This window comes from Petaurus breviceps, unplaced genomic scaffold (genome assembly GCF_028583685.1).
Source record: "Petaurus breviceps papuanus isolate PSGF00001 unplaced genomic scaffold, PetGlider_PUasm1.0 37, whole genome shotgun sequence".
Classification (NCBI taxonomy): domain Eukaryota; kingdom Metazoa; phylum Chordata; class Mammalia; order Diprotodontia; family Petauridae; genus Petaurus; species Petaurus breviceps.
In genome coordinates this window covers 29,476,798-29,489,050 of record NW_027186296.1, presented here as the reverse complement: position 1 = coordinate 29,489,050, position 12,253 = coordinate 29,476,798, and the positions used below count along the sequence as shown (strand labels likewise).

Genomic DNA, 12,253 nt, shown 5'->3' with positions numbered 1-12,253 from the left:
AAAGAGATACAGCATGGTACAATAGCAGGAGCACCATCTCTCAATCACAAGTGAGAAGAACTGGGTTCAAATTCTGTCATCAACACTATAATCTTGGGCCTTGGGCAAGTCATTTAATCTCAACCTTAGTTTCCTCATTTGTAAAGTGAGAGGGTTGGGCTATATGCCCTATATGATCCCATCTATCTTTCCAATTGCAATTCTTTTTTCTTTTGGAGGGGGGAAGGCAAGGCAATTGGGGTTAAGTGACTTGCCCAAGGTCACACAGCTAGTTAAGTGTCAAGTGTCTGAGGCTGAATTTGAACTCAGGTCCTCCTCTATTGACTGTTCCACCTAGTTGCCCCTTTCCAAGTGCAATTCTGTAAATATTTAGAGCAATGCTTAACTGAAAGGCAGGTCTTCCTGGAAAGACATTTGAAAGAGGAAGAGTAAAACACCTCTACCTCCCATCTTGCCATATCCACTGGCCTTCTGAGGCTGGAGCTGGTGTTACTCATCCTTAATTTGAATATAATCATTCCATTCCCCATCCATCTTTTGTAATCTGCCTTCATTTAGAAAACTACTTAATACTTGTTCTCTAAAAGGGTTTGGTTTCTAGTCTAGAGTTTAACTTTTTAACAGAGGAGCTTGACCAGACTTCAAAACAAAAGCTCCAAAGTGTTGCCCCACCCTTCAAACATATTGCTCCTTTTTCCTTCCTGGAGGTGATATGTGTGTCCAGGCTAGAAGAAACTGAAGTGGTTCCAGAGCTGCCAGGAGCAACCACAGCAAGGAAGACCTATTGAGCAAGCAAGACTTAGCACTAATAAAGCAATTAGAAACATGTGAGGCAAGATACAATCCCTGAATACATTTGATATATGGATGATATATGATGATAATGTATTAACTGCATATATAGTAAATATACCTGTAATAGATTTGTTGCAGCTAGGTCCCAATGGGAGGGAATAACAAACCCTAAAATGGTCACATGTACTTGAATTCATACTACTTGAAGTTATAATTATGTAAAATATTGTAATTTACTCCGGTCCAATGGAAATATGCCATGTAAATTGTTTGCATTAATTGGGACCTAGCTATATTTTTACATTGAATAAGCCTCCTCTGTGTTCATTCATTAACATAAGCAATTTTTAGTGTCCACTGTATGCCAGGCACCTGTGGGGGCTATGAAAACAAAGCCCCCTGTTTTCCAAGAAGACAGGGACAAAAGGGGGAGGGGAAGACAAATTAGACAAGATAAGTAAATACAAATTTATACAAATTAAACTAAAAGTAATTTGGAGGGAGAGTCCTAATAACTGGGAGGACTGGAAGAAGCCTTGTTTAGGAGATGACACTTAGGTGAGCCTTGACTGGAACCAGGGATTCCCAGAGATGAAGGTGAGAAAGGGGAACATTGCAAGCATCTGGCAGAGCCTGTGCAAACTCAAGGAGGCAAGGGTGGCACATCATGATCTGTGCAATAGTAAACAGGCCAGTTTGGAGATTATTTGTAACCAGTGTTATCATCGTAATGATTCTTCAGACGCCTTTCTTGATCTCTCTAGGTATAATTGCCTTACGAACGAAAAAAATACATTTATTTTATATGTGCTTCCATGTACGTTTTATCTCCTTTAATACTCCCTTGAGGACAGGGACTGTTTCATTTCCAAGCCCCATGCCACCTACACTACAATCATACTTTTCATTCACCTTACCTTTTTCCCACTGGAACCTTGGACTCTTCCCCTGGGACCTTGGGTTCTGAGTTTTTGCCTTACCTTCTTCAAACCAGATATGTTACTTTCCAGCTATTTCCATACCAAGCTGCCATTTTGTACCACCTTCTCTCTAGCTCCCTTATTGTGTTGTATTCCTCCATTAGAATGTAAGCTCCTTGAGGACAGGGACTATCCTTTATATGTATCCTCAGTGCTTGGCACAGTGCCTGCAAATATAATAAGCACTAACTAAATGCTTTCCCATTCATTCTTTGTATCTCCAGAATCTAGCAAAATTCCAGGCATATGGGTGCTTAATAAAATCTGTTGATTTTTTTTTTTACAACAAGAAAGGGTATAGCAAAGGGGTGAGGGTAAAGTCTATATTCTCAAATCCATAGTCCCAAGAGAACTCCAAAGCAGGTAGGAAAGGCACCATGAATAGTGATAGGTAAGCTAAGATTCTACATTACCTCTATGGGTTGGTACACCACGCTGACAAACCAAATTATCAACTCTAGGCCATATCCCTTCTATCATTATGAAATTCTATGTAGGACATCATTTGCCTTATTTAAAAAGTATTGTATATTTTGTTATATAATAGCTGTGGTAAGTTTATGTTGCCATAATATAATCTGTCCTCTTAATGTGTTTGCCTCAAGTGAAGGAGGGGATTCAATATATGACTTAGGCAAAATCATAGCCTCCTATCCCCTAGTTACATTTGTTTGAGTTACCTGGGTAAATGGGGATGGATAAACATAGTTGTTATCATACCATTAGATTCCTTTGGGTTTTAGAACATGTTCTCCATGAGCTTGTAAGCCTCTCAGTGTGGATTTTGCAATCCCTCCTCACCTGTATAATTCTCTTCCATGACCTTCTTTAAATCTTCCATTAAGGTTTCCCCTGACACGTTGGAGCCATATCATTGATTCCTTTTTTTTGTTTGTTTTGCTTTTTGGAGGGGGGAGGTAGGGCAGTTGGGGTTAAGTGACTTGCCCAAGGTCACACGGCTAGTTTTGTGTTAAGTGTCTGAAGCTGGATTTGAACTCAAGTCCTCCTGACTTCAGGGCTGGTGCTCTATTCATTGCACCACCTAGCCGCCCTATATCATTGATTCTTTAAAAATTCTGTGGACCACTCAGACTTGTTCAGTCTCAACATTTGACCAACCTATCTCCTTTTCCAATCATGCATTTCTGTGTTGATGACTTTTTAATGAAATTTCTATGTTTCTCTATTCTGTTTTATGGGATCATGGTATAATATGGTTTCCAGCTATAGCATCACTGGAAAATATTGAATGAATCTTGGAGAGTGCTCTTAGACAGTGCCCGTTTTATTGACAATTTTCACTTAAATATTTATGTATATACACAACATACTTGTTATGGATATGTATGTATACAGAACTACAAAACTACACTTAGCACAGTGCTTAGCACACAGCAAGTGCTTAATGTTTTTTATTCATTCATTTCATTCATTCATAAAAAGTTGCAAGCAAATTTTTATGAAAAATTTGAGGAGTCAGAAAGTGATCTTGATAATCACGTTTGTTTTTTTGTTTGTTTTTTTCAGGGAAGCAAAGGACACTATCGGTACCACTGGCAGAGTCACAATGTCAAGCACAGTGGCGTGGATGACATGGTGCTCCTGTCCAAAATCACCGAGGACTCCATTGTGGAAAATCTGAAGAAAAGATACATGGATGACTATATTTTTGTATCCTTTGAAGATTTGAGCAGAATGTTTATAAATGAAATTTCTAAGGTTCAAACTATTGGAAGAAGGAAGATGATATTGGCATTCTTCCTTATTTAACTTTTATAAATTTATGTCTAACATATAACTTTTGAGACTATTGTACTGGCCAGAATCATCATTAAGAGTAGACAAGGGGATTGCATGCTGCCACATGGGGATGGGGGGAGGAAAGGGAGTGGGAGAAAATTTGGAACTCAAAAGCTTGTGGAACTGAATGTTGTAAACTAAAAGTAAATAAATTTTTAAAAATATTATAGGATCGCAGGATTTAGAATTAGGAGGGAAGTTAGTTGCGGTTTTTTTAATTTACGAGGTCCAGAGAGGTACTTGGGAAGGAACCAAACAAAAAGCTTTATGAGGATGGAAGGGTCATTTCCTAAAAAAAAAAATTAGGCAAGGGGAAGCTGCCTAGAGTGCAATGCCAAAGGTTGCTCAGTAGTTCAGTCATGCCCAATTCTTCATGATCCCATGGACTGTAGCATGCTAGGCCCTTCTGTCCTCCACTATCTCCCAAAGTCTGTCCAAAGTCATGTTGATTACTTCCAATTATCTATCCATCTCTTCCTCTACTGTCCTCTAATCTTTTTACCTTCAATCTTCTCCAACATCAGAGTCTTCCTGTCTTCTCTTTATGTGGCCAAAGTATTTAAGCCTCAGCTTCAGTATTTGTCCTTCTAAAGAACAGGCTGAATTAATTTTTGAATTAGTTAATTATTAATTCATAGTCTGAATTAAGTATTGACTGATTTGGTCTCCTTTCTGTCCAAGGGACTTTCAAAAGTCTTCTTTAGTTCTACAATTCAAAAGTGTCGATGCTGGGGTGCTCAGCTTTCCTCATAGTCCAACTCTCATAGCTATAGATTCCTGCTGGAAAAATTATAGCTTTGACTATACTGACCTTTCTCAGCAAGGTGATGTCTCTGCTTTTTAATATGCTGTCCAGATTTGCCATAGCTTTCCTTCCAAGGAGCAAGTGTCTTTTAATTTCACTGCTACAGTCTGTCTGCAGTTATCTTTAAGCCCAAGAATATAATAAAATCTAACACTGTTTCCATTTCTTCTCCCTCTGTTTGCCAGGAAGTGATGGGACCAGGTCCACAATGAGGAACCTTATAAAATGACTTTTAAAAATTCACTTAATTTGAGTGCCAGAAAATTCTACTTTCCATGGCACTTATTTTGTTATGTCAAGTCACACATGTAATGTTAAGGGTCAAATCCTTTATGTGCAATAGTACCCAAGAAAAAAAAATTTTTTTAATACATTTTATTATGTCCTTTGTCTTTAAAATCATTTTAGCCTTTCCCACTTTCTTAACCCTCTCCTCTGACAAAGAATAGCAATTAAATAAAAACCTCCAATGCGATGCTCACATTGGCCAGTGTATACAGTGTTCTATCCTAGGGGTCCTCTGGCTTTCTGCCACGAAGGAGTTATGTTTCATTATCTTTTTTCAGAGGCTTTCACTGGTTTTTCAGTTACTCAGAGTTAAGGCTTCCTTTTAGTAATATTTTTCATTTACTTCATAAATGAAAGTTATTATGTGTATTGTTCTCCTGGTTCTGCTTATTTTGTCCTGCATCAGGTCATTGAAATCTTCTCATTTTTCCCTGAATTCCTCACATTACTTCTTGTCACAAAAGAATATTTCATTCCATTTTTTAAATTGTAATTATTTTTTATTGGAAAACAAATATACAACTTGGAATGGATTTGAGGCAAATTGTGCTATAAGCAGATTTTTTTTTAAATAAATGGCTAAACAAAGTTTAAAATGCAAGTAACAACAGAAGAAAATGTTTTCTGGTACAGGACCAGCAGTTCAAAAAAATAGTGTATGAGTACCTGGATAATACACCCATTTTGCAATAGTGCAACTTTAAGTACATATTGTTGACTGTCCATAGTCCACGTAGAGTTACAACTCCACACTTCAACAACAACATGCTGACAGCTCCTAAAGAAAACTACTTCTTTAAAAAAAAAGAAAGGCATAATCTAGATGTTCCCTCATTTGACCAACTCCATCTAAGTTCAGATGTGCAGAAGGGCTTAAATATATCCAGAGTAAGCCACATGCAACATATTTTACTTGATCAATTTTCCAAAATAAAGTTTCAGGACAATGACAGTAGATAAGGGGAAGAAAAATATGGAGGAATGAAGTCCTAATTACTACACATGCATATCCTTTTGACAGTAGGGGGGAACCTTTTACAGATAAGTTACAAAGAAAAGGCAAATAAACAATTTTGTACAAGAAATTTAACACATTCTGTACAATGTCTTCACTTTGCTGTCATCATTTGTACAGACTCTTCATAGTTTACTTGATCATCACCATCAATATCTGCTTCCCTGGTCATTTCATCAAACTCTTTATCTGTTAACTTCTCTCCAAGGTTTGTCATCACATGGCAAAGTTCTGCTGCACTAATATAACCATTGTCATCCTTGTCAAACACACGGAATGCTTCTCTAATTTCTTCTTCACTGTCTGTGTCTTTCATTTTTCTTGCCATCACAGTCAGAAATTCTGGAAAGTCAATTGTGCCATTACCATCAGCATCTACTTCATTAATCATATCCTGTAATTCAGCTTCTGTGGGGTTCTGCCCAAGTGACCTCATTACAGTTGTTATAGTACCATCTCCATCCTTGTCAAATAGTGAAAAGACTTCTTTGAATTCTGCAATGTGCTCTTCTGTCAGCTGATCAGCCATGCTTTTAGCGTTACTAGTGCCCAAGTTCCTATCAAACAACCTCCACCCTCCATGGCTCCACTTGGACTAATCCATTCCATTTTTTCAGCCATGATCAATAGTTACCCATTTTGTTTCTAGTTTTGGGCTACCACAGTACTCCTATTAATATTTGATATATAGCATAAGATCAGAGATGGAGAGCTGTTAGGGACCTCAGAAGACCAATTCTCTCCTTTTGCAGATGAGGAAACTGAGGACCAGGGAAATGAAGTGGTTTGCCTAAAATCACACAGTTAATAAGAAAAGGAGACAGGATTGTAATCCAGATTTTCTGACTCCTAATCCAGAGCTCTTCCTATTCTGCCTGACTTTTTTTTAAGGGACACAAAGAATTTGCTTTTCAAAGTTGGAGTGTGGGAGAGAAGGCAACCAATTCTGAGACCTTGCCTAGAGTATACAAAGGCTTTGTTTCATCACTGATATCAGCTGGTTTTAATCTAGAACCGTGTTAGAGATGTCATGGGTTTTCTCTAGTGTTCCTATGAAGGAGCACTCAGATTCCCCCCTCCTGGTGCTGCCTATGCTGCTAGCAAAGAGAAAAAAATTGGAGTCAAGATAGAGAGTCTTTTTTCTGCCCTACAGACATAATAACATCTTATTAATGGCCTTCCAGTTTGAAATTTTTTTCAGGGAATTAATAAAGATAATCTTTTTTTTTTAGTCCAGGAACAAGTGTGTATATTTTTAAAAGTCAGATTTACATGATTTTTTTGTTTTGTTTTTTCAAAATTATCCCATACCCCCCAAAATGGCCATTTTTTTCTGCATTCTTATGTTTGTCTAAGGAAACCTCAGCAGCAAATCTATTCCAAAGAATACCTAAAATTCTTGTCTTTCTTTGTGTCTCACTTTCAGCATGCCAAAGGCAACTTTTAAAAAGATTTTTTACAAAGCAATGTGGAATTTTAATACAAACTTGGGTTACCTTCATTATGCTCTTAGACTAGCTGGAATTAGCATCCTGGGACTGGGGCTGGGTCCCAGATGTGTCCCAACATCCAGGGTGGTACAATTCCTTTCCCCTAGGGTCATCCATTCCCAGAGCCAAATCTGAGAGGCCACCCCCTCCCCACTTCACTGCATTCACTTGGCCCACCTGGCTGCCATCTGGGTATCAGAAAACCACACTTGTCCCAGGATGAGGGATGAACTGTTTGCCCTGGGCATCCAGATCATTCAGGACACCAGTTGGGAACATCAGTGTCAAGGGTGATTCACAGTGCATCTGTGGTGAATTCTACCCTACCCCTTTCACGGTCACTTATCATCTTCTACCCTCTCTTCCCACTGCACCTTCTATGATTCTTATTCTCTTGGGATACTATGGACCTGAGTCAGAGGACCTGAATTTAATTTAATCTAATTCTTCCTACCTGTGTGATCTAGGGCAAGTTAAATTTTTTTTTCCCCTAGTTTCCTCATCTGAAAAATGAGGTTATTCTGGCTCTTAATCTATGATCTTTAAAAATTTATTTAAACTGATCTAAATTACAAGTCATTAATTTCACCTTGGCCCTTTCCTAGGTTGTTATCAAGCTAAGGTTTTGATTTGCTTTTTTCAAAAAACTGAAATGTGCCAATTTACATGGCATAAAAGTACTGGCCGCTTACATGACGGCCTTGTTGCCGAGGGGTCTACAGTTTTGCCTGTACTTCTGTGTTGTGTCCTGAAAAGACATTTGCGAGTCAGCTGTTTGGAAATGGGAATGCATTTTCCCATATATCTCTAGTGGTTAAATTCTCAGAACAGCCTATAAAAGCAGCATGTCAGCTACATTTATGGATAGCTCAGCAAAAGGGAATACTGGATGACTGGATATGTGGCTCCCCTGAACCCCCACAGTCTCCTGCAGTAGCCACAGTGGTGGTTATTCTTTTAGTGAGAAGGAAGCCGGGAAGCACCTCCTTTCCCAACAGTAATTATCTCCCCCAAGGAGATCATAAGTTTCTTGAAGTCAGGGGCTGGTCTTATTTATCCTTGTATTTCACGTCTTCCTCTACCCCCCATAGTTTCTGGCACAGTGCCTTAGAGTTTGTGGACTCTCAATAAATATTTCCTGATGGATTGCTTATCAAGACATATTCTTTCAGTTTACACAGCAGGATGGAAACCATGATTCATTTCTGTGGGCTAAAGTATGCACCTTTGTTATAATTGCCTAAGTTTGTACTGACTAAGAAGGTGTTCACCAGTGTGTGCCCGCTTTAGTGTTAAATTCTCAGTGAAAAAGGAAATGAGTTACTTGAGCACTATTGCCTTTTGGGGGGTAATTTTATTGATTCATTTTGTTTTTGTATTCAGATATTGTATTCAGACTCCTTCTCCCTCTCTTCCCACTCCATCCTCACCCCAAAGCAATCCTTCCCCTGTAACAAAAAAAAAAAAAAGAAACAGTTAAAACAAAATCAACCCACACATCTACTGGCTCTGACAGTGTATACAACATTCTATACCCATAGGTCCCCACCTCTCCAATAAAAAGAATGATATATTTATCTCTTGCATGGGACCAAGATTGGCCACACAACATTCAGTTTTATTTTATTGTTCCTTTAACGCACATTGCTGTGTTCATTGTTATCTGTCTCCTAGTTTACCTCATTGTTCAGTTCATTCTCAAGTTCTTGTTTCTCTGAATTCTTCAGTTACAGCTTCTTATAGCACAAGAATATTCTATTACATTAAGTAGCACAATGTTTAACAATTCTCCAATCAGTGGGTACCCACTTTTTAGTTATCACCACAAAAGTGCTATTAAAAGTATTTTGGTATATATACGTCTTTAAATTCTTTCTTTGACTTCCTTGAAGTATATGCCAAGCAGTGGGATATCTATCCCAACTGAATAGCATGAACAACTTAGCTCCTTTTTTTCCATACAATTTCTTGTGATTTCCCAGAATGCTCTAGCCAACAATGACTCCCAACAGTGAGTATATTAGTGACACTGTGGATTTTAGAAAGATTGTTTGGACTGCTAGGTGGCACAGTAGGTAGAACTGTGGGCCTCAAGTCTAGAAGAGTCATCTCCTTTGAGTTCAAATCTGGCTTCAGACACTTACTAGTTATGTGATCCTGGGCAAGTCACTTAGCTCTGTTTGCCTCAGTTTCCTCATCTGTAAAGTGAACTGGAGAAGGAAATGGTAAACCATTCCAGTATCTTTGCCAAGAAAACCCCAAACAGGGTCATGAAGACTTGGACACGGCTAAAAATGACTGAATAGCAACAACTGTGGAAAGATCACTGGACTTTTAATTATGAGACCCAATGTCGACTCAAGCTGCCACCACTTGCTAGCTATGTGACTATGGGCCAAGTAACTCCATCTCTGAGCCTCTACTTTCTTATCTGTAAATTGGGAATAATCATGTCTTCCCTTCCATCCTCACAGGGTCTTTGTGAAGTTCAAATTAGATGCTGCACAAAGCACTTTCCAATCTTAAAGTATAACATAAATGCAAGCTATTCTATTATTTCCTGAAATATTTGAATGCATCTTTAACCATATCAGTGTGGCAGTCCCTTCAGCCACACCTGCCCCTTTGCTTGTTTTTGCATCATGTTGAGCAAAGAATGGTTTTTACAATTTAAAATACAATAAAACTATTAAAAAATGTAAAGCAATATTCTTAGCTCCTGGGAGGTAGGCCCTCAGTTTGCCAACCCCCATGTAGTATAGAGGGCACTGAATTTTGGAGTCAGAAAGACTTAATTTCAACTCCCATCTCAAAGCTACATAGGTAGCCCTCAGCAAGTCTCTTGTAATAGGACTTAGTTTCCTGATCTGTAAAATGGGGTTATTCTTAATGATCTTGCAAAGTTCTTTCTGGCTCTAAATCTGTAGTCCTTTGATCTTTATAGGGCAGATAGTTGGTATAATGGATAAAATACTGGGCCTGGAGTCAGTAAGACTCATCTTCCTGAATTCAAATCTAGCCTCAAACACTCACTGTGTGACCCTGGGCAAGTCACTTAACTGTGTTTGCCTCAGTTTCCTCATCTGTAAAATGAACTGGAGAAGGAAACGACAAACCATTCCAGTATCTTTGCCAAGAAAACACCAAATGAGGTCACAAAGAGGTGAACATGATTGAACAACAACATGATCTTTCTCTCTAAAATGAGAAAATTGCCCTCTGAGTTCCCTTTCTGCTCTAAATCTAGGTACCTCTGATTCCTTTAATGCTGCAGAACACAAGCCATCCATGCTGAGCCACCTGTGTGACTCCCATCCTTATCCTCCCATAATGAGTTCTCTGTAGGGCATCCTCCCAGTGTTCCTGAGGCCTTCCTCATCCTCTCCTGGCTGCATGCAGATTCTGCTCATGAACCTCACACGATTGTCATCAGTTACCACTTGGTCTTTGACACATATATAGCCCGTCTTTCTCATTCACACATTTAACATTTATTCCCTAGAAATTAGGACCCTTTGGGGTGGCAAGGTGGTGCAGTTAATAGAACACTGGCCCTGGAGTCAGGAGGACCTGAGTTCAAATCTGGCCTCAGACACTTAACACAAAAACTAGCTGTGCGACCTTGGGTAAGTCACTTAACCCCAACTGCCCTGCCTCCCCACCCCACCCCCAAAAAAAAGGCTAAAAAAAAAGAAGAAAACAAGACCCATGATGGAAAATGCTATCCATATCCAGAGAAAGAACTGTGGAGTCTGAATGCAGAGCAAAGCAGACTATTTTCTTTTTGCTTTGTTTTGTTTTGTTTTCTTTCTCATGGTTTCTCCCTTTTGTTATACTTCTTCTATACATGACTAATGTGAAAATTTGTTTAATAGGAATGTATATGTAGAGCCTATATTACATTGCATTCTATCTTGGAGAGGGAGAGAAAATTTAAAACTTATAGAAGTGAATGTTGAAAACTAAATATAAATAAACTTTAAAGTTAGAAGAAAAAAGAAATTAAGACATTCAACATAAAAAAAATTTTCAGCCTGAAATAAATAATACCTGTTGTTTCTATGGCACTTTAAGATTTACCGAGTTTTTCATTTTATGCATGAGGAAACCGAGGCCCAGGAGAAGTTAAATGACTTGGCCAGGATCGAATAACTAATATGTGTTGGGTCCAGCTCCTCTCACTACATACTATCTTTTTTTAAGCAATCAGGGTTAAGTAACTTGCTCAAGGTTATACGGCCAGTTATTTCTGGGTGTGGTGCTAAGTATCTGAGCCCGGGATTCAATCTCCAGGTCATCCTGACACTGGAGCCAGTGCTCTTACTTGCTGAGCCACCTGGCTGCCCCTCACTCCATAGTATCTTAATAACTTCCATAGGTGTTTATAAAATAATACAAATAGTTTAGCAGCATATATTTTCTTCATATAAAAGCTTATCTTATTGCCTTCTCTGTTAAGGTAACAGATATCATAGAAATGATAGAGCAGTATTATGTTAAAGTGATAAGTGGTTTGATTTAGGTTTTTTTCTTTTTCTTTTCTCTCTTTCTTTTTTAAAATCATTAATGGTTAGAGCCAGAACTTATTAGATTTCACATTAAATTGTGAAATTGATCCTTGCAGCCCTTCTCCTAGGGTATTCTTTTTATTATTGAAGATCAGCATTTGAATCAATCATTTGTTAATGCTTCCCCTCTGAATGGCCATTTCTTTGGGCCACATCAGAGCAGAGTTGACTGGGAAAATGCTGATCTTGTTTACTAACAAAATCCAACATTTCAGCTGTTAATATTCACAAAGGCATGCTCTATCCTCCATATTTCTTTCCTGGAAAAATTGTCACGCTTCTTGAAATTTAAATTCTGTATTCTGTGAGAGAAATATTGCAGTTTCTCCCCATCCCCCCCAAACTGAACTTGTCTGGCTTTCCCTGGACATGCTTGGAATGACTTAATGTCTAGCTTCTTGGCTGCAAACACCAGTTACTCGTGAAAGTCACTCAGTGTTATATATTCAGCACATCTTTCCATCAAGGCTATTTTTGCACTTAACCAACTCCAAGTTATATTTAGCACTTTG

At 38.5% G+C, this 12,253-nt stretch overlaps 2 protein-coding genes across 2 annotated transcripts in view; one reads left to right on the top strand and one right to left on the bottom strand.

Moving 5' to 3' along the window:
• Window positions 1-12,253, top strand: part of MYO1E (myosin IE) — a 250,079-nt gene that overhangs the window by 86,225 nt on the left and 151,601 nt on the right. Inside the window, exon 2 of the mRNA XM_069098166.1 lies at window positions 3,303-3,446. Within this exon, the coding sequence (XP_068954267.1) occupies window positions 3,303-3,446 (144 nt within the window). The remainder of the gene's footprint in view (window positions 1-3,302; window positions 3,447-12,253) is intronic.
• Window positions 5,147-6,310, bottom strand: LOC138169057 (calmodulin-1-like). Its single transcript, XM_069098171.1, has 2 exons — window positions 5,782-6,310; window positions 5,147-5,700 (listed from the first exon to the last, which is right to left on the bottom strand). Exons 1-2 carry the CDS (start codon window positions 6,210-6,212, stop codon window positions 5,658-5,660), a joined length of 474 nt encoding a protein of 157 aa, XP_068954272.1. The 5' UTR covers window positions 6,213-6,310; the 3' UTR covers window positions 5,147-5,657.